Here is a 27,884-nt window from a genome sequence, read left to right as displayed (position 1 = left end):
ACCATACTGTAATAAAAACGGTAGAACATACCTAAAAATCAATGAAGTTAAGACAAGGGGATTTTATGTGGCCCTATATCTAACAATTCTATTCATATGATTTTACACAAATGAAACATATACAAAAATCTTACATGTGCATCTACTGACTTACATTATGGTCCCAGTCTATTTGAAACATTGAAATAAGGACTTGGATATCCAGCCTGCAACTGAATAAGAAACTTTGATTCCTCTTAAAACTGTAACAGCTTTTGTAGATATAACCAAAGTAAACTCGGATGAAAGCATTACATTTTTTGAAATAGTTTTTTTCTTTAATGAAATCACCGCGCTGCAATCTGGTAAGAGATACTGACATACCACCAGACTACAGAGCAGCTTCTTTCCTCTGGCTGTGAGACTGCTCAACAAATCCTCTGTATTCAAATATAAAGAAGTAGTTCTATTTTTATGACTTAAAGGCGCTTATTTGCAAGAAAAGTTGATTTTTGAGTCTCTTCCCCAACTTATCAAAAAACGGATGCATTGGTTTGTTGGGAATGAGACTCAAAAATCTACTTTTCTCACAACTAGCACCCATAAATAATCAATTTATATAGTTTCTGTTTTAACTTTAAGGGACAACAACTACTTGTGCATTGTAAAAGAACATTGTTGTAACCTAGTACATTTCCTAACTTCAGCTATTCACTTTAACTTTAGTAACTAATTTTGTCGTAGATTGCACGCTGGATCAGCCACGGTAGCACATTTTTAAATGAATACTGTAATCGGATGAAAAAACAAAGAAACAAAAAAAATCCCAAAACACTGGCTCCAAAAATCGGCAAAACTCCTGATGCCGATCTCATAATCTGAAATACTGACATACCACCATATAATGGGCCGATCTCTACAGAATATACATATATGTAAATATATATATGGTTTTCTCTTACTCTCACTTTTGATACTAAAGTACTATTAATATCAGATACTCAAGCGCTATTTGTATGGGCAACTTTCAATTTTACCAGAGTAATAGTACATTATCTTTACTTTTACTCAAGTAAAAGTTTCTAGGTACTTTCTACATATAAAGCTAGTTCCAAATTTAGAGCATAAGCAGGAACTGTTTAGCTGTTGTTGGCCCATCCAACTCAGATTACAGTGAGTAAGACCTCAATAAGCCATCTACTGAATTTGACTTCCTTCTGCTCTCCCTTCTAGTCATCGCTACCATTTTTGATAACAAGCAACAAAGTGAAGCATACAGATTTAACATGTAATATGCATGATAGAAAACTTTTTTTTTTAAAGTCTAATTGTGTCTAAGGCAGATAAGTAGTCAGCAGTCAAATGTTTCTTGATAACACGCCTGCCTCGCATTCAACCAAGTGAGCTCTGAGGTGCACCCTTTACATCCCTAATTATTTCCTTTAGCCCGCTCAGCCCTCTTTCACCTCTGGCTGGAGCCTATTTGATGTCTGGCTTTCAAGGCAAGCGCCATGACACAAAGACCTAAACCCCTCCACCTCCACCCCACCCATATTCATCGCGGCTTAGTGGGCCCTTTCAAAGTACATGTGCCTCTTTAACAAACTCAAAAAAGTAAAGAAAGGTCCTCAGATTTAACTAAAGAAATGTCCTCAGATTTACTTTTTTGTTAAAGTTTTCATGATTGCCCTTTAAATATTTTCCTATTGATCTTTACCCACAGGTAGGAGATAACAGATCTCTCACTTACAAAGTTTGCTTTTTTCAACACAGTTACCAGTGACCGAGCCCCAGCTGATGAAGAGGGAAAAAACAGAGTGGTGTGCAGTGTGACACTGATTCCTGCTGCTCTCGTATGACGTCAGCAAACGCACGCACACACACGCGCGCACACACACACACACACACACACACACACAAATAGACAGGGATGTGGTGTTGCAGGGTAATGGCATGCAATGAGACAATGAGTCTTAGCAGTAGGAGGATCTCCTCTTGGAGCACTTATACCCTCTACTGGCTGAAATATGTTATGTCAAATAGGGACGGCATCCGCATTTGTCATGGGATGTCAAACTATCATTGCATAGTATATTTATTCAGCATTATATGAATAGTAAACTACAGTTTTGATGTTTGTTTGTTTTTTTTAAAAGCATGAATAATTCATTTGAAGTAAAATTAGAGAATGTGTTTTAATGACATAAAACAGAACCTGGCAGAATAAAAGCTACTGTCACATGAATCACAAGTAAGTGCATTGCTGGTGCATAGTGTCCTAAAGTTACAAAAAAGACTAGCAACATGCAATGCTTGCAGATCATGTCTCACTGACTATTACAGGGTTGGACAAATCCCAAAAATTAATCAAAGGAAAAAAATCAAGGAACTCGAACTTTTTTTTTTTTTTTTTTTTTTTTTGTTGAGGTGTCAATTGATGAAGTCGCAGTCATAATCTGTATTTTAAAAATAAGTGAACCTCATATTCTGAAACATGCTCTCCTAGTCAGGGTACACACAAAATACTATTTGTAGGTTTTTTTCCCCCTCTTGCATGATTTATTGCATCACAGTGTTGATACTCTTCATTTTTTTCTCATGACTCACTGAATGTTTGAGATTGGTCTTATATTATCAGCATATAATGAATGAGTCATTAGCACACTAATAAAAAAAAAAAGTGCATGACTTGATTTTCAAGTCATATCACTATATCTTGAGAAAAAACAACAACACTGAACTGACTCTGCCATGCTGCATGAAATACTCCAAGAGGATCAGGTAAGGCTACAGTCCAGAAGGGGTCAGATAAAGGTAGGATTCACAGGGCAGAGCGGTCACATATATCCGACTAAGATGTTTGTCCTCCATTAAGTCTGTAATCACACTGCTCTGAGCTGGCCCCTTAGACCTTCATCTTTAGCTGCCGGCCTGGTCCGGATCAAGTATTTAGTTTGATAAGTACGGTTTACCGGGGATCACACTCTGCAGACAGGCAGGTTATCCATAGGAGGAACTATCCCCCTGAAGGTGATTAAGTGGCTAAAGAAAGGCTGGGTGAGAGGCAGAAGATGCAGGTACAGCTCATGACGGGATCCGACAAAAAAGATCACAACAGGTTTTCTCTTCTCTCAGAGTGAACAGGTGTTAACATGTTAAAGACGCTATTATCAAAATGAATAATACATTCCCCAGTTAGAATGAATAAAAGTCTTCAAGTCCTCTTTTAATTTTGATTCCCTTTGCCATCTATAGTTTCCCCCTGACCAGTCAGCCATGGGAAAAATAGAAGGGGCAGGAAGACCCTCAGCTGGCCACCACACATTTAGATAAAAATAACTCATAACTGACTATTTTAAGTCCATAACCTGACTTAAATAATGAGCGTCAGAGATGTCAGTGAAACACTGACAACAGTTTGGTGTTCCAGTTCAGATAAAGGGCCACAGGGGCATGTCTCATTATCATGTAATGACAATAAATGCTAACAGGCCAATTACATGATCAGATAGCTCACAGCCAGAGAGGCATTTACATTTCCTGTAAAAATATCTTGTAAACACCCTCCCTGGAGGAAACAGTAAAAATGAGAAGTGAGAAGTTCTGGATTGACAGTATACTACGCCATATTTGTTGAGAATCAAGCCATTTAACAGTGATTCCAATCAACCCTATGGCTATTTGCCTTTGCAATGAGATTTTTGGAGGAAGGTCGTACAAATCAAAAGAAATGAATGACTCAAAGGATGCCATTTTGACAGGACAAAGGGAACTGGCCAAAATTGTTCTACTAAACTAAAAATCCTGAAAAAATGTACAGGAAATACAAATATTTTGCTCTTAAGCAAAGCAACGGAGGTGTAAAAACAGGACATGCACTTGCCATGCAATTGCAGAAAATCTGGACACCAGGTGTCCTTACAGCAGGTGTTGGATTACATGCTCGCCTTTTCCAGGACACAGCTCTGTGTCCTGCGATGTGAGCGCACACTAAGAGGACTAAGCACAGGTAAGAAAGGTAAACTTGGGGATTTAGGTCCTTAGCTCTGACTCCAAAGAGACTTAGCAGGTGATTTGTGGCTCATCCCCTCAGGGCTTAGGCTGTGACGATCTGACAAAGCTTGACCATCAAATCAGGTGTCTACTTAACGCAGTGTGGCCAGTTTGATCGGGGAAATGGCTGAAGAACGGGTCACACATCCTGTTAGCATAGCTGTTTGAAAGGGTATTTAAAGGGTGATCTCATTATGTCGGATTGAAAACTCCATAATGTGTTCCAAAACAGGTCGAGGAAGGATTCTGACAGCAGCCATTGGCAGAGAACATTTACAGGACATATGCCAACACGTACAAGCTTGTTTACGTCACGTAGGTGGGAGTAACCTGAACTTGTGTTAGTCTGACAGAACAATTAACAGCTGTCACGGAAGCACTGTTCCCGACTGTGTCGACATGGGGACATCCAAACACCTTAAGTGATCTCAGCTGAGATGATCATTACAGTTGGGGTGAAACCACAACAGTTTAGGGGCATCTAGCAGCAAAGTTGCAGACTACTAACAACCTAAAACCCCTCATCTTACCCTCCCCATGATGGCCGCAAAAAACGAGAGCGGCCCTCTCTAGGTCAGTGTTTGATTTGTCTATTATGGGCTACCGTAGAACAAGGCGGTACATCATGGCACACTGTGTAGAAGAGTGCCCTCTACCTCTGTAGATCTTCTGGAGTAAGGAGGGGAGCTGGAGGGGAAACTGACTTTAACCTGTTAAGACCGAGTGGAGCACAACTGGCTGTTTTTTTAGCACCTATGGTAGCATATAATTAAAATACATAGTTTGGTACCTGAGAAATTTTAGATTTGCACAGATGGCACCAAAATGTTCCAAAATGGCCAAACAATAATATGATATGAATTATTATTATATTAAATGTTACTGGTATATTTGAGTGTAAAGTAATCTGGCCGCTGTTTGGGGAGCTGTCAAACGTATGATGATTGGACTATATGAACGAGAAAGTTCACAAACAAGGGAATGTTTAAAACAGCATTACCTTTTCTTTAATCGAAGACTTCCTTCCTTACTCTCTGACTTTCACCCGGAAGTTATGGCTAGAGGCAACCAAACAAAGTACATTATCACTTTGTGGATTTCTCCGGTTTCTTTACATATTATATCTCTAAAGTCATGGAGTCTGATGAGGGACAGATTTTTGGAGTGACTGTTGCCTCTGTTCTCCCAGTGCTTACAACTCATCTCCGGTCTCAAGCCAAAAGGATACATTCTGCATTGAACTGGTCCTAGGTTATGTTCCTTTCACTAAACAAAGTGAACAGCATCTGTCTGCTAGTGATTCTACACTGTAAATTAACAGGATTCTTTGAAGATTACACGATTGCTAGAAAAGTAATGAAGAGAGAATGCAGTAAAAGCAAGTGTGTCTCCAGTGTAACAGCCTTTTTTAGAGCATGACTGGTCTCACTTGTGTGAACCAGCCGTCTGTCCTTTATCATCTCAAGTGTTTGTTTAGAGTCTTGTCATGTAGCCCTTGGCTTCTATCATGAGGTAGTGAAGGCAAAACAAGCTGAGTGATTATCATCACCAGGGCCAGGAAGGGTGGGCAGCAGCAGTGGAACTTATCACATCCATCTTGCACTCCCTTTTCGTTGCGACCTAAACTCTTTTGCACCTCCTCTCCTCCTGGCCTCTGAGCCTCATGTCTGATGTGAGAGGATGACACCTCCCCTTCCGTTGCCTTCGTGGTACGGGCCCCACTCCTTGTCAAATGAACTCTAAACAAGCACAATTACAGTTAATGGGCTGGATAGGATCTCTGTCCTCTTTCTGCCTCTGAAAAACATCCGTCCACCCTGCAAACACAGCTTCTCCTGAGGTTTCTGCATAGCGGAAACAATAATATATCAGATTTTAACTGCTCTAACTTTGAGCTTTTCCTTACAACATGCGTCTCAATCAATGAAAACAAGGAGGTGGTCGAAAGGATGTGTTATGCGAAGAAGCCACAGTGTAGGAACTGATGTCTCTGATGGCTTAGATAGCACAAGCATGGAGCCAAGGATTGTTATCACTGGCGCTCATCTCACACAAACACACACAGCCCAAACAATGACTAGCAACATTTCTGATAGCACAAACAACATCCTGATATAATTACGCTATCAGGAAATTAACAAGACAGTGTGTCTGCTGCACCAAGAGCATGTCCCCAGCCCTGTATGTGTGAGAGAGAGGATGACACAGAGGAAGGGTGGGAGAGAGAAGGAGGGATTAAACACCACTTGAGTGCAGTGAGTCCAGTCTGTGCGTCTGAATAGATAACTGTCTGGCTGCATCTGGAGATGACAACCAGGATAGTTGCTAGTGCTGGAAGAAAAACTGGTTGGAATAACAATAGGAGAATTTTAGTAAAAAAAAAAAACCTCAGAAGGATGGATCACTTCTTGTTCGACTGTATACATTGGAACTTGACAGCTCCTTGATTCATTTCATCGTTAAACATTACAATAAGTAGTTATGTAGATATGTGTCATAATACGTCAGCAAGTGCAGCTGTGGATGGTCATTGTCCCAAGAGGGTATGTCTTAATGATTGTGGTGAATACATGTCTTTAGCTCCATGATCAGGCTTAAATTTTGACATGCGAAAAACAAAAAATGGCCTTTAATGGATAAACTGAAGCTCAGGTTTTGAGGCATAACCAAACCTTAACCATCACATCATAAAACTAATTTATTCCTCCAGTGGTGATTTTTAATGGTTTTGAAGGCACAGACTGATGATGATGTCCTCCAGATAGCTATGTCAGATCAGAAAACATGGATGAATGTATGAACGTATATTTGTCATTTGATTTTGAGGACTTGTTGATTTTGACTAGTATGTCACACATTACAGACCAGAACAAACAGCAGCACTATAGGATAAAGTGCGCAAACAGAGATGCAGATGCCATCAGCAGTGTATTAAGCCTTGATGATGAACATCATCAGACTCCACTGGAATTAAACAGGTTAATTAGTGTCTTGTTTAAATATGAAATAACTTTTGTCACAGGTGTGTATTAAGACAGTATTGACTGGGTGGAGGAAGACTTCACAGGAGAGTGATCCATGAAAGTCCATTTCTCAAAGTCACTGAATACAAAGGTCTGACTTCAAATTGATGAGTTCTCTCAGATTGCCTCTCCTTCCAAAGCTTATTTTTCCATTAGCACTCAGTGCTGCTGAAAGGCCCAAACTGGATAGGGCTTTAGGTGAGAGACAGCTGTCAAGCAGGCTAAGCGAGCAAACATTACACTTTTATCCATACCTATGAGCAAACATACACACAGACAGGCAAGCAAACACATGTGTGTGCAAACACAATTCAAAAGGTGAGAGGCAGAGCTCTCCCTGACACCCACAGGCTGCCCTGCCTGAGAATTTTTTTCAATTTAAGCTCCACTCCCTCATTTGCTTTGCAGCTTATTCTTGTCGTCTCTGCATGTGTTGCCTCACTGACATTCGTGTGTGCTTGTCAGGTGAGAGTGTTCAGGGATGTTTATTTACGGGAATCCCTGTGTTTGGTTTGTACAGTTGAGGAGCTGACACCCTTAGTGACATTACCAATCAATGTTTTAATTAGTTAACACATGTAGTAGGTTACTCAAAACAGAACTGTCTTTTGCTAGTAGAGTGTACACTTTAAAAGAACAACTTAGTATGTTTGTTTTGGAGAACCATAGTAAAAGCTATTCAGTACAGTATGCTAATGAATGTCTAAATGAACCTGACATGGTAGAAGGCTACACATGTATAGTAAGAAGGAAAGAGTTAGGGTTGGGGGCATATTGTTTGTACCTGATCCCAGACAGCCACATATGCTTGTCCATGTGTTCTAAAGCCAATCAATAGCACACACTGGGATACTGGCACACAGGCATTTGACAGGGTGTCCTTGTTTGTACAGTTAAATTGTGGTGGCAGTGACTCTGTGAAAGATAAAGAGAACTTGAGTCATATTCTACTTTAATTGACACCTCTTCACACCTGGTTAAGTAATGCATAAACTGATTACAAATAGTGTTTTAGTGTTACAAACATTGTCGAACACAGCTTGGTCTGATGCCATGGACTGAGAAAAGGATGCTGTTAGATTATCCCAAAAGCCTTCTTTAAAGCATGTTGATTTGCATCAAGACGCCATCATGTGTGGGCTTTAGTATAATGATACTTTGACACTTTTAGGCTTTATCAATGTACACAATATACATCTCAGTCATTTGAATTCTCCTCAGTGCTTCATAAATGATGGGAGTGGGAGTCAAAACCAAATCTCTTTATATTTTTGACCAAATAACCTTGATATTGATATTGTGACAATGATTTGAGGGGGATGATTATTGGAACTTTCACAAAATATTTTGTGAAAGTCAGCAATGCGAATGTAATGGCTAAGTGGGTAAAGACAAGTACTCGACAAATAGAACTGTATGGTACGGTCAGAAAATGATAGCATTTTACTGAGCATAATGCAGAGTTAAATACATGGATAGTGATGTTTTTAAAAATTGGGTTTGTGTGTTGTGATTCATGATGCGGCAGGTGCACTTTCATGTTGTGAATAATAAGGTAGTCTTACACAAAGTTAAAGACGTGCAGGCATTAACTTACACAATACAGTTAAAAGACAGCTGAATTATGCAGAAGTCGTAAAAAGGAGAATTACAGCAGATGCATTAAATAATGTATTTATTTTGTGGTGAGAGTGATTTCTATTAAGCACATTTTGACATGTCTGATTCTGTATAACTGTCACACACAGGCCCCAAACACTCACTAGTTAATCGAGTATACCTAGCTAAAAGGTTTCTCATATTTTTTCCAACCAATTCACACCAATTATGGTCACCCTCTTCGTGTAACACATTCAAATTCAAAGCACCAAAAACTACACACTCCATCAGAACCATAAATGTGAATCAACACAACTTCAACAAATTAATAAACCGGTGACTGAATGTATATAGTAGCAGAATCTGTGCAAAGATAAAGTCCAAATCAAAGAGCAGCGAATACCTTAATTACATGATTTTACTGCCAAATTGTACATGACTGTAAATTGCCAGTGATTCCTTTTGTCAACTAAGCAAAGAGACATAAGGTCCAGATACTAAAAATCAAAGCTAAGCAGTCACAATGTATGCACTCTGCTGATGTCATCTCTGTTGGCATTTTTCAAAATAAACTCCTCGTGGCTTCTCTTCACACAGCGGCACTTTGAGCAAAACACAAGCGTCTGGCTACAATCTGTCTCTGTATGTTTATGTGGCACGCTAAAGCAGTGCCATAATAGTAAATGGTTTCAGAACAACCAAAGGCTCAGCTGGGGCTCCAAACTATAGATCAGCCACACACACAGCAGTGACCAATCTTTTCCTGCTAACTGCTGTTGTTAATGGTTAATCCCCTGGGATACCAGTGTTGGTTTAGGCCCAGAAATGCCGCTTGTGTCATTATAAATGGTGTCTCTATCCTGGAACTCTTGGCCGTCTCATTAACTTGTTTCAACATTCTTTCATGCACTTAATTTCAGTAACAGTAAATCTGTTTGGACAGATTGGCAAAACAAAGGTGACAAGATGAACTGAATGATGGTGGTGCCTTGTTGTCTCTGGGTAAGCCACTCACTTTAGAGTGGGATGCCAAATGAGTAGAATTACCTTAAGAAACAGATGTCTATTTATTGCGGCAGACCCGATAGACATCACGGTAAAACCTGCCAACAAAGCCCAATGGTGAGCCTCTGGAGGCTAGAGGCACAAATTCACAGCTCAATCGTCAGTCTGTTTAGGTAAAGTAGGGAAACAGTGCCCCACTCTGTCCATAATGAGTAAGACAAATGGGATGACTTCATTCTCTGCAGGGCACTGTGTTAAGGGCAATAAGGCTTAACGACTCAAGCAGGAGGTGGGCGAAGGCAAAGACAGCATGTCTGCAACACCTTTGTGTCACAGAAAAAGGATTACTAGGTTGCCCCGTGATCAGTATACACGGATGCACACACATGAAAAATACAGGCTGCCCTATCAATTGAAGACGCGGCTATTATACGAACAACAGCGGTGTGTGGGGCTTTGTCCCCCCCAAAAGTGGGTCATAATTAAAACCTACAAGAAGAGAGAATAAAGGAAACTGCATACAATTGGTGTGGGGGTGGGTCCGCATGTTCTCCAGCACTGTCAACCGCCCCCCTCTTTGCACATGGCGGTGTCTGGTTGAAATTTCACACAGCTGGGATGAGACTACCTTAAACCTCCTTTTGTGTTTCTGTCAATAATCATGTTTGCACTCTCATGATCCAATGGCTTTAGCTCTGGTAAGTTATTTGCTGCTGCACCTCTGCCACCTACATGACTGACTGATGTATGGCTTTTCTGGTACACGGGGATCAACATAGCAGTTACTGACATGCTCTCCTTTCTTCGCTGCCTTTCATCTCTTCTCTCTGCCTCCCAGTTTTACAGCATTTGTGCAAACACCGTCTATAAAACTGTAAGACACAAAAACTGTTCCAGGTTACCAGTGTGTAACCCAACATGAACTTTCAAACATAAGTACTATTATGATCACATGAAGGAGTGACTGACCTTAGAATGCAGAATGATGCTGATATTTGGTTTAACTAGCACAACAACAAGAGAAGGTGGGAGGTGGTTGTCTATGCTAATTAAAAATGAAAAGTTAGTTTGACAATCCTTCATTCCCTGGGTCTTCAACCGAGGGTTAAAGAAAGATTATGTTTTTCAAACACTTAAATGTGTCTAGACATACACATGGACCCAAATCCAACATTTAATTAGCAAGATAAATTTGTAAGAAATGAAAAATGAATAAATCAAATCAAATCAAATAATAGTAATATTTATAATAATTTACAGAACATTGATGATAGTCTACCCATGAATCCTTGCACAATAACATGAGCAAGCCACCCTAGTTGTATATGAAATCACTGTGTGGAACTCTATCCATAAAAGGGAACTAGTCAGCTAATTCTGTACAGTATTTTGCTCAATGATACTTCAACATGCAGTAAAGGGAGCCAAGGAATTGAACGAGCGAACCTCCAATTCCTGGATGACCTGCAGTACCTCTTGAGCCTCAGTCAACCAAACACCTACCTACTTTCTGGTAAACTCAGATTAGCCTCTGGTAAGTGGGCATATGTCCCAGTGAGGCATACTGGTGGTTAAGATGCATGCCATGTACTACAATAGAACTTTTTCGGTTCAGAGACATTGGTTACGGTCACTCACTTTGTCTCTCTTTCTCCCTCACTCCCAGTCAAGTCAGTTCTGTCTGCTTAAAAAAAATACGCTAAAAAATGTACCAAAAAAAACAGAAACTATGCTCTGGCACTATCACATTATATCCACTTAAACATATGCCTCTGCTCATGTTTCAGTTTTAACTGACAGTTTCTTTCCAATAACACGAAAGTCAGTTCATACGTCATATGGGTGTCGTGCAACCTCCTAAACTCTGAATAAATAGCCTCATGGATGGGTGGAGTTTGAGATTAGCACTGAAATTACACAAAAGGTCCTGGGGACCGTTACAGAGACCTAATGACGGCTACATGATGCACTGAAACCTCATATAACCCATGACCCCAAGCTCATGGGCACCGGGGGCTGCAAGGGGTCAAGTGATGGGTTAGGGGTATAATACTTCAAGCTTGGGTGTGAGTTGTCCAATTAGCTTCTTTCCACCACTGAAAAATGACATAAATACGCGTCAATATCAATTATTTTTAAGAGCATCAAAAGATTAAGGAAAGAGGCTGTGCAAAGGAACACTGATCGTTAGCCTGAGCATTTCAGATCCAAATTAACGTATTAAAACACCAAAGTCAAACGATAACACAAACAAACTAACCAACTGAGGCAGCGGTAGACCAGCAACTCCTGTGTTCTGCAAATTACTGTTTTTGTCAATGGAGTCTGGAGGCTTTTAAAAGAGCAGTATAACGGCTGTTTGTGGTAAACAGAACGTCTGTCTCTGTGGGGATCCTTTCCATAAGGTTCTTACACACATCGAATGACAATCTGAGCCTGTCATATCCGGAAACTCAGCTACTCTGACCTCAACTTTAACACTTTCACATCAGACTTTAATAGCTGTGAGCTAAAATTGCTATTAAACCTGACACTGGTGCTTTAATAGGTTGTCAAAGATGGCTACAAACACTCACTGCTGTAGCTCTGAGTAAAACTCATGTCCCATTTGTGATTACAAATGGGTTCATAAATTACAGAAGTAAAAATTTAATCACATTAAATGTAAGTCCGTATCATTATTATTATTATTATTATTATTATTATTATTATTATTATTAAGGGAATGATTCACTACCAACTCCCATGAAAAAGGCAACCTGTAAGTATCAACAATTATGTCTGAGAACAATGTCTAGGTTAGGGTTTTGGTTGTGAATACGAAGTAGCAGCCACTAACTAAAAAGAAAACTATACCAAGTCAGCGAGTGTGTGTCTCTGTGTGTCTATGAATAACACATCCATGAATTCAAATGATCACCAAATGCTAAAGAAAAAAATGACTCATGGCCCATCCACTGCATAGCCACTGTGTATGGAGTTTGCTCAGTTGTAATTAAGAGTTCCCAGGACCATTTGGTCAAACTACTATTTCTAAGGTCTGTATATAACGCTCATGCTCAACATTTAAAAAAATGATCATATCACATTGAAGTGAATATTTGTCTCACCCATATCACTGAACAAAACAGGGGACCTAGAGATAGAGCAGTGTCATCTTCCTCAGGAAGAACATGTGTCCTCTCATAATAGTAGCAGCACAAACACAAGCACACACACACACACACACACACACACACACACACACACACACACACACAAATGCACAATTACTAAGCTGTGCTTTCATTGCACCACATAAAATAAAAGGCTGCAGGTTTGTTGAGTACATTTAGAGAAAATCACCTACAAAGTCAGCTAGGAGGGCAAATATGAAAAGAGACAGGCTTTTGGAATAGAAAAAAAAACAATGAATCAGAAAAGCAACTTCAAGTGGCACCTGTTATGGAGCAGGAGGACCAGGGTGGAGGATTGGAAAGGACAAAGGCTGAGTATTATGCTGCTGTTATAAAGAGCGGGTTAGCCTGTTTGCTTTAGAGGTGTTGTCCGGTTGCCCCAGCGGCTATGTATAGCAGGGACGCCCATAGCCTTTGTTTTCTGACACGAACATGGGTTATTGAGAGTGAGCTGTGGACACTGATGCGTGACTGAATTCCTATTAGACTGGCGGCACTGGAAGCGTCTCCAGAGGACACCTGCAGTATCAGCTCCATGCCTTATAGCATGAATTTATGTGATGGAGTTAAAGTGATGAGGGTTTCTGAGAATGGGTTATGATACTACAATGTCTGTGGTGAAAATGAACAGGAATGAATGAACAAAATGAGCATAATGTTTTGCCTAAAATCTGAAAAGAACAGTATTTATTTACAGACTGGAGACCATTCATGCCTTTACCAATCAAATTACTTCCAGTTTATCACAACTTGGGCAAAAATAAAGTTAAATGCTAGGATCTCATAAGACCACATCACTAGAAACAATAAGAAACAAGAGCCAATCTGCCTTTTTTTCCAGGTCTGATCCAATTCCAATACCTGAATCGGCTACCATGGCTCCCTTTTCATTTTTCATTTTGTCTGGGGGTGTTTTTTTTTTTTTTTTGGTTTGCCAATTTTTCCTTGTTTAAATGTTTTCTATTGTCATCATTTTTTTCATCGTTTCGTAATTTTCATTATAATTTATTTGCCGTTGTTTACAAATTCCCCATCATTTACATCGCTATTCTTGTTGTTGTGTACAGTTACATAGGGCAACAGAAGAGCAAAAAAATCAACAAAAATGCTTTAAATTTTAACTTTAAATTTTAACTTCAAAGTGTAGTTCATATCTGCTCTGGAAGCAAGGCACCTTGGTCATTAATATATGGGAGATTTGTGTGTTTTTTCATTAACTGATGTATAAAATATCTGTTTGAAAACTGACTTAAATGGTTAACCTGTTAAGAACTAGCCTCTATTTTGTGTCTCTGCTCTGCTCTGATAATTAACAAAGCACCTCTGCAACTACGAGGTCTATTTGAATAATCAAGAAATCCTAATAAAGGGAACGCTTGAAATATCTGATCAGATCGTCATCGATGCTGGTGCAGGAGTCCCACCCCCTGCAGGTCACTATCTCAGCACTGGGCAGCTCCTTCAGTGATAGGCTAATACACCCCAAGTGCGTGAAGGAGAGGTATCACAGGTCCTTCCTCTCTGCTGCTGTCAGACTGTACAACCAGCACTGCTACCAATAGACCTAGCATGTGCACTATGTCATAAAAGAACCACATTTCTGTGGTTTTGGACAAACTGGGTTTTTGGACAAATATGGGTATGTGAAACTGGACAATTTCACATACCCATATTTATTATCATTCGACAACAGTACTGCTTATACTGCTTACAATTACACTGTTAACAGTGTAAAACATTATTTATATACAATGTATATGTGTTAATATCTATTTCTTACTTTTTTATTGTATTGGTTATTCTTTTACTATTATCATTGTTTATTATAATTCCACTGTCCTTCGGCTGCTGTGATGAAAACATTTCCCCATTTGCAGGACAAATAAAAGAAATTCTGATTCTGATGTGTTTAAAAGTCTCTGGTACTAAACTATATATTTCACTTATGTGTTACCATAGGTGAAATATTCCAGTTGGGCTCCATTGTGGCTTAATAGGTTAATTTTCAATTATACATCGTTGCAGATTATTTTTCTGTTAATCCTCAAATAAAAGGTTAATCAATTTATTGTTGCAGTACCAATTGGATAAATATAAAAATAAACTAATCAGAAAAAGCAAGTAAATTCGTGTTGGTAGATTATTTCTTTGTTGTAACAATCTTATATCATTGGATAGCCAGTTTATTTCCCTTTTAAATGGTGTCACACTTGTAATGAACATGCATTTGTGGGATGAGTAGCAGAGCTGAGTATGTGGGTTGCGTCCATGAAAAATTTCCCAGATCTTCTCTGCCAGTGCCAAACAGCTTATTCTGCTGCAGCTACTGACTCTTGTTTTGAGCTTCTGGTACCCCAAGGTGCTGACAATCAGGTGCCTGATTCTCGGGGTATCGGCGAGCCTTTTTGACTGATCTGGATTGGGCCTGTGCGATGGGGCAACTTCAAGCTGGTGTTCCACCTAGGGCCATCTCCAAAATGAAGGCCAAGTTACATATCACACCCTGTCAGCATTTAGGAACCTTAGGCAGTCTTCTACGGATTTGCAGCTGAGTTTTGCAACACGATATGGTTGACGGCTCACTGCCCAGACAATATGGAACAGACTGCACACAGCCAATCTTCTGTCTCACGGGGCTTCCAGGAGACCTACCACATCTGTCCTTCACCATCAGGCCTGTTTGCGCTGGTTTTGGCAACACGTGCGCTGGAATCTGAACATGTGGAGGAAAGTTATGGTCACCGATGAGTTCAGATTCTGTCTACTGCAGTTGGATCATAGGGTCAAAGTGTGGAGGAGATGCGGAGACTGCTATGCTGCACCAATAGAGTAGCATCTCTTGGTGGAGGCAGTGTGATGGTGTTAGGTGGCATCTCCCTCACTGGAAAACAAGACTTGTCATCATGGAAGGCAATCTCAATGCAGAGAGATATCGAGATGAGATTCTGCAACAAGTGGCAACCCCATAACTTCAGTCTGGGACCGAACTGAGAGTAAAGAGGATGGAATGGCCTGCCGGCAGTCCTGATCTCGACCCCATTGAACACTTGTGGGATCAGCTTGGGCCAGAGTGACCAACACAACCCCGTTGGCTGACTACAAAATCTTTAAATTGCCAATATGTCTTGTTTCTCCATACCTCAATCATCCAATCAACCAAACAAGACCAATCAAGAGTCAGCAGCAGAATAAGCTGTTTGGCAGAAAATGAGTTTTCATTGGTGCTGCATACTCACACATACTTTGCTGCTCATCAACACAAATGTTCCTTTCAAAAGTGGCACCACTTAAAAGAGAAATAAACAGGCTTTCCAACAGTTTGAGAATGACTGCCAAGTAGCATTGTTACAACAAAGACATCATCTACCAAACACAAATTTCCTTACTTTTTATGCTATGTTTATATATGTTCATGTGTATTCAAAACAAAATACATGTCATGAGAGCTATAGATTAGTTTCAGCTATTCTCTACATCTTCTCACCATAAGCACCGTATGAATGTATTCTAGCAAGAATTAGGCCGTACCTGATTGAAATGGATCACATTTCACCCTAAATCTGTGATGATGGTGCCAAGTTGAGGACGAGCAGCAAAACACCAAAATATATATGTAGAATAGAAAACACAGTCACCGACAGTGAAATTCATAGAGCTCAGCAGCAGGTTTTATTGATGCCTATCTGTCCGCACCTATGTGTCAACCTGCCCGCTCATCAACAATAAAACAGGATTATTACATACTTCAAACGGAGGGGTAGGTGCATTCGTGTACACACTTAGGACTTGTATTCAACACTTATTAACCCTTTTTGAAGTCTGAGCTCGTGCATTCAGTCACTGCTCCATTATAAATCAGAAAAGCTGCTGAATGCCCAACACAGAGCACAGAGAAAGTGGAATCAACCTGTTCAAACAGAGATGGGTTGAGAAGTGTCATTCCCACGGCGAGGTGTGCCAGCAAGCTTTGAAAGTGTGATGAGTCAGGGCAAGCTCTCGGGTATGTTGCCACAGAATTAAACACTGAGTGTGTCCTGTTTGATTTTAAGAGCCCCAGTTCTTAAATGGTCTTGTCTGTCAGCACGTACAGATTCCACTAAGAGGCCAGAACAAAGAACTTTCCCGTCATTACTCCGTTGGGATTTTCCTCAGCACTTCGACTGATTGTGTGTGGTGAGAATAGGTGTGAGATAACTGGAATGGTGAGGATATAAGATGTTGGAAGAAATACAACCATACCCAGTCTCACATATGTCAGAGGTGTCTATTTGCATAAGTCACCTACGTTAAATTTTTCAGGGGTTCTGCATTCTTCAGTTGACCTCTAGAAACTGCAGCGTGTTTTGACGAACAGTGTCCCAAACACTTGCAATATTTACACAGAACTGGACCACCAACAGCTTTGTGCTTTCACTCCGCCTATTTCTCAACACATTACCTTGCACATCTGTAAGTCCTGAACTCCAACATAGCTTTCTGACAAGTAGCTTTTTGACAGCTTTTAATACCTCACCTTTCACCTGCACTTTGTTAAAAGAAAGGCAATCCATCATTCCGAGGAATGAAAAGCGAAGCATTTACCGGGAGATGAGTGAGAAGTAACATGTTTGATCTGTTGAAATATTTGCAGAGGGATTCCGAAATGTAGGTGTGCTTAAGCGTAGCTGAGGGAGTTTCCCCACATCTGCCAGTGTGAGGAGCAACAGACTGCAAAAAACTCCACCCAGAGATCATAACTGTGCACCAAAAATGTATATTATTGGCTTAACTAAAATCTAATGCAGCCATATTGCAAGACCAAACATTGATAATAGATGATTATGCAGAAACCTTCATCATTTTCAGTGACCAATACCAGTGTTTTCTACGTTTATTAAAACAAAAATAAATAAAAAGGCTCTATACAGTTTGTCCAACGTCATCCACATCAACAGAAGGTCCAAGATCCACAACTGATTTGAAAAAAGGCAATCTACATCTTAAACGCACAGCTGAGTTTGTGTATCCTCTTACGACTGGGTGCTTGGTAACACTTTTGTGTAAGTGTAAAAAGGATCTAAATAATGTATTTTCAAATCAGTGTGGGATTTCAGGGTCTTGGATTAAACTGGTATGGTATGGTGTATGGTGTATTCACATGGTGGTGAGTAGATGATGACTGGATGGTCATTTTTCAGTGAAAAACTTAGTTTTCCCTTACGGAAACCTTAGGGTTAGTTTCCTCAAAGGAAAAATAATGTTTCTCCCAAAATGCCCACACTTGGTTGGGGTTAGAGAAAGATTGTGGTTGTTTAAAAAACAAACAACATTGAAATCAGATGTGCTACATGCCTATTTAACCCCCCAGCCTATACACCCTAACTGCATGCCTGGTGCCATCTACCTGCTGTGTATGTTGCACATATTCACAGCTGAGCTAGTTCGTAATGCACATGGCAATTTACCATTTAATGTTAAGTGGGAGAAATCTGATGTATTTTCAGTGATCTGCTAATAATTCAGTTCAACCAAGGGAGACAGTGTGCATTGTTTTTTAGTAGCAGGCTAATTGAGCACTGCTCAAACTAGAGAGGTAATCCCCAGACCAAAACCTTGACTCAAATCAACTGCTGTTCCCAAATGAGAAGCAAATGTTTCCCAAGACAGATTTATGAGACACCACCATTTAAGGTAATACAAACTATACAGCTTGGTAAAACATGGCGACAATGAGAAGGTAGGCAATGAAAATACGTTTACGCAATGATCTTCTAGTCCATCTGTCAGGTTGTATAGTTGTCCATTATGGTAATTTTTTTGCAAACATCTTATGGTCTTTTAAACAATGCATGATTCATTGTTTTAAAAGTCCTATTGTCTGGTTGATTTTCTTTTAAAGTATTTTTTTGGCCTTATTGATAGTGCAGATGAAGAGTTAGACAGGAAACAGGGTAAGAGACAGGGAGTGACACGCAGCAAAGGGACCCGGGCCGGGAGTCGAACCCGGGTCCGCTGCAGAGCCTCGGCTCATGGGTCGCGCGCTACCAACTGAGCTATGCGGCGCCCCATCTGGTTGATTTTCAATATACTCTTACAAGTTCTAAAACATATCATCTCATCCTCGACAGGAAGGAACAGAGCAGGTTGCTCTTTCTGAGGAGGCTCAGGTCTTTCAATGTGTGCACCAGGCAGCTACGATTGTTCTACCAGTGTGTGGTAGCCAGTGTCATATTCTTTGCAGCAGTGTGCACAGTGGAACGAAACGGTGGTGCCATCAAGCTGACCAAACTGGTAAGGAAAGCCAGCTCTGTGGTGGGGATGAAACTAAACAGTGGAGATCAAACTGGACAGTGTGGAGGTGGTGACAGAGAGGAGGATGAGAGAAAGCTGCAAGCTATAATGGACAATCCCTCTCACCTTCTCTACGCCGAGCTGAGGCAACTCAGGAGCATGTTCAGCCACAGACTCATCCAACCAAGTACCTCAAAGCACTTGGGGGTCAGCAATCAGACTACACAACACCACCACTACAGCTCCCAACACCTCCTTTCTCCACTGATTAAGGACTCAACCATACACTTCACTGTCACTTAAAGACTGATTGTTTTTTGTTATGTTGTTATCTAATATCTCAGGAACCCTGAACATTGCACATTTGCCAGTCACATTTATTATATACTGAACATTTCGTGTACACACAAGGACAGCGACTGTATACTGTGTGTTTTTTTGTTGTAATTGTTTTTATTATATTTGAATTCAAATTGTTATTTTATTCTTTGCTGCTTATTTCCCTCTGAACAGCTGTGTTACCTGTGAATTTCTCCCGAGGGGGGTTATTAAAGGAACATCGTATCTTATCCTCAAGATCCTTCTGTGAAGACGCCATTGCATAGCGGATCGAAGCGGAGCTAACTAGTTAGCCAATTTCCAGCTGACCTCACCATACTCGATGGCAACTTTTAATACTACCAAACTGCGGTGACACTTGGCTGTGGCTTGGGTGCAGTTGCTGGGTCCCGTATGTTTGGGACTGATCTTTTAACGAGGGTCAGTGACGAGGCAAAACCAGCTTTGTACTGACCCCCCGATGTGAAGTGGTTAGCACACAAATACAAGCTAACACGAACCGCAGCCGGCACGTTGTCATTAAAAATGAAATGCAACCACTGTCTCTTCTGTTGTTCTGTAGCTGGGACAGAATATAGGCACTGATGTTGATTTTTACAACCAACAACAGAGCTATTTGTGTGTCTAGCTCTGAGTGAGGGATGAACGCTCCCCTCTCGGATATCTCCTGTCACTGTGCAGAGGAGGCCTGCCTATGAAAATGACTCTTTTTGTTACGTAACGACAGGAGCTAAATTTGAACAGCCGGTAGTAGCACTGTGTTACTAGTGGGTGGGCTGCAGAGACCATGAAAGAATCGCTTGTTTTCCTCATCCTGGGAGTTGGAAGGCTCAGGAAGGACCAGCTTCTATATGTACGGGACATCATCTTAATTTCTGCTAGCACTTTCTTCAGTCGCTGACACATGTTGCAGGAAGACTGCCCTCACAAGAAAAACAACACAGCCAAGACCTGACAGCAGCCACCTTTTGACAGCTGCACCTGGCTCTGAAGTTGGGCGTAGCTATAGCAGAGGCTAAAGTTACCTAGATTTCTTCCCTAGTGTTGGCAAATATCAGGTGGGGGAACCGGCTTTTTATCACTGTCTCTGGTGCTGTAAAGATTTACAGACAGTCACAACCAAAACAATAATAAAAGCCACAGAAACAGCCAAAGCAGGAGGTGCGGCCTTGTGCTGTGGTTGGAGCCTGTGGCAGCTATAGACCCCTTCACAGATTGTAAACATCTGGGTGAGCGGTGCGATCACTGGAGGCAGAAGAAACATTTGAACGCAGCGGCTAGCTAGCTAGCTAGTATTGTTTAGGCTTGTTTGGCTATCATTATCGTACACAAAATGGCTAAAGAAGGTGAGAATTTATAGCAGTATGTACAGACACATGCTATACGTGATCGCGAGTGTTATTGAAAAAAATTGATCTTATCAGATGGGACCATCTTGACCGACCCTTACGCGCTCACTCAGTGGAAGGACGACATGACAGGTTTACCCTCTGTTGAGTGGCCAGTGTTTCGGATTAACACCGGGCTATGTGTGGTCACCGTAGCTACAACAGATGTTGAAAACAGGAAGAGAAGATGTAGCTGTCCTCAGATCTGCCTCTTTGTTCAGGTTTTCTCTGGTCAAAACACACCTGATACGTGTTCGGGCTGCTGTTTGATTAAATGTGTCTGACCCTCAGTCGCTGTATCAAAGTTGCTGGTTGTTACGGAAGATTGTAAAGGAAGTTGTAAACAGGAAAATGGAGAGTTACTCTTCCTGTGAATGTGTATCTCTAATAAACCTTTATTAAATACACTTACTTGTGTCTTTTCCCTGTTTGAGTAAATGTGCATCACATAGGGAAACTATAACCATTGTGAAAAAAACAACAACAACAACAACAATTACGGGACTTGAACTCACATTCACAGAGGGAAAAAAACACCAACGCGGCAGTCAAACCACTATGCTAATTAAATCATGCAGGTGACTTGCGGTATAACCTATTTCTCTCGTCACAGCAAACACACAGCCACCTCGGGGTCGCAGAAGAAGGCCAGATCAACTTGTGACCGCAGTGTCTGTTCACCATGTCTGTATGGTGATGAAGTCCTGGAGCTACTAACATTAGCTGTTGCCTCCAAAATCGGTTTGTTTTGCCTCCAGCTGAACACGTGACCTAATCGTGACGTAGGCTCAGAAGGGGCCTATTGGAGATGGCTTTCTTTAAAGAAAAGGAACAACAGTTGGCATCTGTTCAAACGCCTCAAACAATATGCTTTTATTAACCTGAAAGAGACCTCAGGACACATTTTCTGTCAGAAGCAACATCAAAAACAGAAGCATGTAGGAGAGTATTGACAGACGTCAAAAGTCCACTGATATGGTATGATACTGATATGATCATCCAATTAGAAGATGGTTGAACAGCATGCATCTATTATGAAGGCAATTACACAAAGTATATATTTTTTATTCATGTGGAAAACCTGTTTGTGAGGCAAACAAGAATATACAGCCAGGCTAGCTGCTCTGTGAGGCTGTTCACTACACAGTAGTGCTTTGAGCTATATATTTTTACTAAAATGTAAAATGAAACATTTTCTAATTAGCAAAAAATAATTAATTAGCACTCATTTTAGCAGCTGTTTGTGATAAACTACAGTATTGGACAAACTGAAGTTTTGAACAGATGGTGGCAAATAAAAGTAATGGAATATACAAAGTTATTAGCATCAGTCATCTAATAACCATGAATGTCTACACCAAATTGCGTACAATCCAGCTGGCAGTTATTGAGGTGAGGTATTTCCCAGGATAAGGGACACTTGTCAGCTAGTGGAGTTAGTAAGTAGTAAATCACCAAAGTCCCTAGGATTGATCATCTAGGTACTATGGATATCCTTACAAAATGTCATCACACTCCATGTAATATTCCACTAAAGGCCAAAAATGTCAGCTCGCTGATGGTTCTAGAGCAGGCATGGGCAAACTACGGCCCGGGGGCCACATGCGGCCCGTTAAACGTTTTAATCCGGCCCGCTGAACTTGAAAAAATTAAATGAATAAACCTTGTTAATGTTTTATTTTCCCTGCAATTCTGATGTTTTCCCACTAGATGGCGCACTCTAGAGACACTGGCTTTGTTGAGGTGAAACGTAGGCCTATTACTCCACGTTTGCACTTTACCCTCTGACCCATCAACCCTTCTTTAATGATGAGCGGACCTAATCCAAATCCAAGCTGGCTTTATTCTCCAGGCAAATTTTGAACAAGTCATTCACTCATTTTCCTACACTAGCCACGCTAAAAGAGGCCAGAGCAAAAGTGAAGAAATACAGTGAGTCACTGGATGCGCTGCACGGAGAATTCTGCCATTGGTTTTCGGATTTCGACAAAATTGACAAGTCACTTCAGTTGGTGGCCTGTCCTCTGTCACAAGACCCTAAAACAGCTCCAGAGGAGCTGCAGCTCGAACTGATCGACCTTCAGTCCGACCCTGTCTTAAAAGAGAAGTTCAACTCTCTGAAACTAAATGACTTCTATGCTTCACTCAATGCAGCCGCGTTTCCAAATCTCCGGCGGACAGCGCAGACGATGCTTGTGTGAAGACCTTCAGCGTCATGAACATCAACAAAGCCAGCCACAGATCCAAGTTAACAGACCAACACCTCAGATCCATTCTGAGACTCGCCACAACAAAACTAACTCCAGACTTTGATGCGCTGGCTAAAAAAGGAGACCAACAACACTGTCCCCATTAAAATTAAAAGTGTCTCCGTGATGCACACGTTCTCAAAATAAACAGTGCACATAGATCAAATATAACGCAGCTCCACAGACTGACTTGCTGGCACTGTTTCGTCCTTGCACTGGTCGTTGTTGACTTTTGGCACCGGGGAAACAAGAAGAAGAAGAAGAGGAAGACTCATTCCAAAGTCAGATATTTTGTTGTAATGCTTTTCTTCATTTTCATTTGAAATTAAAGCACCTGTTTTCTCCATATCCCAAGATTTGTATTTTTTCTCCAATGAGGTGGGGTTACCAAAGCACTCCATCCATCTGCTCCTGGTCCAACCCCTGTTCTAGAGCCTAAGTAAGAGGATCGCCAAAATTAGCAAGATTCATCATCTGAGGAACATGAATGTCTGTACAAAATTTCTTACTGAACGAATGACCAACCGACTGACATGGAACAAGCGTTAGACAAGTGATATAATATATGGACTAAATTAGGGGTGCCCAATACGTCAATCACGATTAAGCGGTAGATCGCAAAGGTAGTGCGGGTAGAACATGGTGAATCTCTGAAAGGCCAAGTCAAATCTATGCCACCTGATTGACATACAGGACGGCCAGTTTGAGATCTCCTCTTGTACAGGTAACGCGTCATGTCTCACGGGTCACCATGCATGCGCAAATGCGCTAGCTACTGCAGAACACAAGAGAGCTAAGTGACCTGGTTAGCGGCTTGAATTGATATCAACAAAAGAAGGGATATAAAAAATGAGTGGGGCAGCTGGACCAAGTAAAAAACCCAAAACATACCACTTCCATGCAGAACGGGAGGAGGACTTTTTTTTCACTATGTCTTTTTCAAAGTGCATTTGTCTGATTTGTCAAACTACCACCGCTATTCCGAAGAAGGGGAATGTTGAGAGGCGCTTTTGAAGTGTTCATAAACAGTACGGCACTGACTTCCATCCAAAAAGCGAGCTTGGTGAGGGAACTAAAATCACAGTTAATCAGACAGCAGTCGTTTTTTACCCAGCAGAATTCACAAGCAAAGGCTGCCACCAAAACATCATTACAGGAGAGTCACTCTGTCATTAAGCATAAGAAGTCCTTCCAAGATGGAGAGAAGATAAAAGAGGTCTTTGTTGAGGCAGCTGACTCCTTGTTTCGGGATTTTAAAAACAAACCAGAAATATTATTATCATCAAAGTTCTTCAGCTATCAAGAAGTATAGTTACACAGCACTGCAATGTAATGACCGAGGATTTGACACAGCAGCTTTGGGGGGCGGCTGTAGCTCAGTGGGTAGAGCTGGTGGACTGGTGATCAGTTCGAATCCCGGCTCCCCTGGGCAGAACTGAGCTACATGTTGAAGTATCCTTGAGCAAGATACTGAACCCCAAGGTTGCTCCTGATGTGCAGATGCCATCAGTAAGGGTCCTGCGATGAGCTGGCAACTCATCCAGGGTGTACCCTGGCCTATGCCCATTGTGTGAACTGGATTTGGCCCCAGTAAGCCCCGCAGCCCCCTAGGGGGAAACGGCAACATCCCGCGACCCCCAAGGATAAGCGGAAAGAAAACGAAATTAAACGAAGCTTTGACACGAGCTTCAGACACCAGCGATACAGCCCAGCTGTGTGTTTTTATTCGGGTGGTGTTTACAGATACGACTGCAAAAGAGGAGCTATTAACATGACTGCCCATGAAAGAACCATGCAGGGACATTTTTCAGTCATACAAAAACTTAATGGTGAAAATCAGCTGCTCCCTGTGTGTTAGTTGTGTGCAATATTGATGGCTGTTTGTCACCTATGTGCATTACTGCTGTCTTTTTTATGTGCAAATGCAATACCAAGGGTTACATTACTCTCTCAATACCAGTTATGCATTGTGGTATATAAAGTATACTCAGTTTATGTATAAATAAATAGATGTTTAGTATGTTGATGTAGATAGATCATTTTGACCTGGTCAATTTAAAAGTAGCTCACAAGCTAAAAAAGTGTGGGCACCCCTGGTCTAAATCAACGCTATCGGCTTAACAATTTAACACTTACTTCTGTCTAGATAAAATCAATCAACCCTTTTGACTGGTTTCCAGTGTGTGGCATAGTGACACATCTTATTATATCCCAAATAAAGAGGATCAGCTTTATTGATTAGAAAATGGATAATAACATAGCTTCTAAAAAATCAGTGAGGGAAGAAATAAATGGTTCTGTATAATTATTCCCTACTGTTTTATGCTTGTATGAACAAAATCCTCTGCTCTCTTGAATCAACAAACACACAACTTTTCAGTATGGAATAATAAAGGAATTAACAAAATGATGTAGAACTAGACAACTACAAAATACCTTCAGCATGATACTACACAAAAGAAGATAAGTAGTTTAATGGATCAGAGTTTCTTATCTCTGTCTGTGTTCTAACACAAACAGGATCATGTTAAATAATGGCTAATTGCCAGTATTTAATGCTCTCCTGCTGAGACCTCCCCGCAATATGCACAACTAAAAAGGCATCAGGCTTTCAGCTGACAAATGGTTACCACAATCACACTTATAGCATTAACCAGCTTATGGTGTAAGCACACTAAGATGAGCCCAAATAACGGATGTCTATATCAAGATTAGTCAACTTACAAAACCACATAGGCAGATTAGGTGTCTTATTCCACTGACCCTCTGAAACAAATCTGGGTTTATTATCCAAGGAGCTCCAAACCTATGACTCAAGCCAAGTTCTAACAGCTGCTCCTGTAGACAGACTGCTAAAGACCCTCTACTAGCAGATGATCCGGTCAAGCAATCCTTATCTGACCACATACGCTTACAGAAATCAATTTCATTAGCTATTCACCCAATGCACCACAGTGGCCGCAGCTGTTTATTTCAATCTAAAATAACATGCAATAAAAACAATTCTCTCAAAATACACAAAGGTTAGCATGATATTCATATTGGAAAGCAAACAATAACAACATTTAAATAAAAATGTGTTCTAATCTTAAAACAAACATTATATTCACTTACATGTTTCATTAAAAGTAAAGGAGTATTACAGCAAACATGCTATTTTTGTAGCAAGACCTTGTATATTCTGTACAATGTGACATTATTCTAATTTTTAAAAATTAGATCTCCCACTAGCATGTCTTAAAGTAAAGATCACTGAGTCTATGCATTAGCATTTTTACAGTCCCATGGTGCATACCGCATGTTCACGATAATGTTAATGAACAGGCAGCTGATAGAGCTTATTCTCAAGGCAAACAGCTGAGTTTTTGGCATCCAAAAACTGGCATCGAAAAATTCCAGGTCTGGGATTTCCTGATGCATCCAAATCAGAATTTATTCAAACCAGAGATTATTTATGATGTACACCTATAATGATGCTATATGAGCTATATTGTGTATCCTCCACATTGACTGTTCTAACTCAACAACAAGTATAGTATATATATATATATATATATATATATATATATATATATATATATATATATATATATATATATATATATATATATATATATATATATATATATATATATATATATATATATATACACACATACATATATATATATACATATATATATATACACACACACATTTACATTTTCAGGTTGAAATATTCCTTTTCTGAACAAATGGAAGTGCACATTATTTTGTACAACAAATAAATCACTCAGATGAAAATAATCACCTTTAATATCCACTGGGGCATGAAGATTGCCTTTTAATAAAGGTCACTATATCAGCACTTGCAAACCTCCTCTGTGCTATAACAAAGCACATTAAAACACACATGGTCTCTGCACACCCCCCTATTATCTGGAGATGGACAATTATTAAATGGGAAGGCCTCCTGTAGTAACTATATGTGATTATTATGGTCAGATAAAGAGTTTAAGGCAGGTGTTGGAGGGATGAGGAGTGCCAAGTTTTGGCACAGATGACAAGGGGATAAATGAATGGGAGGGGGGGCTTATGACAACAATGATGAATAGGGATTAACAGGTCAAAAAGATAGTGGTCAATGATGTCAGTAAAGTTGTGAGTGTGTCACGCCCCTCGCCATGAGTGTCGGTGTCTGCTCACTGGGTGCATGTGGACTGGAGTTTGGGTGTCTGGTGATCGCATCCAGACAGACTCCAAAGCTTTACATGCAATATGGTGTCTGTCAAATTCACAGCTGAACAGCAGGAACTTGAAAAGCATCATGCGAATATCCAAAAACAGTGAAGGGTGAACCAAAGTGTGTCCTAAACCCCTCGCAGGAAGAGGGGGGCCGAGACGTGCGTTCAAACTGTGAGCTTAGGCAGATTCGCACTGGGATCCAGATGGCCAAAAATATTAAGGCTTTTTCACAAATAAGTCCATTATCTAAACATAATGTCAGACGGAAGCATTTACTGAAATTCACAGTTGCAATTTAAGACAAAGTAGATCATGATGGAGCTGATGATTCTTCTGATGATGCACACGATCTGACTTAGTGCAATGCAATGACTATACTGCACATTAATTTTCACTGAAAAAAAGAGAAATGGACATAAAGAAGAATATGAGCAGACCTAAAAACAGCCATGACATCTGTGGCTGATGATGACTTAGACGGGAGCATGTTGCACCACAACACTGGACCCATTGTAAAATATTTTCTTAGAACTCCTTGTAACTAAATATGAGGACCTTCAGTGCCTACAAGTTGCCGTT

At 40.5% G+C, this 27,884-nt stretch overlaps 1 protein-coding gene across 3 annotated transcripts in view; it reads right to left on the bottom strand.

Moving 5' to 3' along the window:
- brip1 (BRCA1 interacting protein C-terminal helicase 1) overlaps window positions 1-27,884 on the bottom strand; it is a 108,775-nt gene that overhangs the window by 24,651 nt on the left and 56,240 nt on the right. Inside the window, exon 26 of one of the 3 annotated variants that reach the window (XM_037074260.1) lies at window positions 27,681-27,699. The exons of the other annotated variants lie outside the window; for them this stretch is intronic. Coding sequence (XP_036930155.1) covers window positions 27,697-27,699 — 3 coding nt within the window. The 3' untranslated portion in view covers window positions 27,681-27,696. Of the gene's footprint in view, window positions 1-27,680; window positions 27,700-27,884 lie in introns of those variants that run through there. 3 annotated transcript variants of the gene reach the window in all.

Source organism: Acanthopagrus latus, chromosome 2 (genome assembly GCF_904848185.1).
Source record: "Acanthopagrus latus isolate v.2019 chromosome 2, fAcaLat1.1, whole genome shotgun sequence".
Taxonomy (NCBI): Eukaryota; Metazoa; Chordata; class Actinopteri; order Spariformes; family Sparidae; genus Acanthopagrus; species Acanthopagrus latus.
The sequence above is the reverse complement of the archived record's forward strand: the minus strand, read 5'-3'. Positions and strand labels throughout refer to the sequence as shown.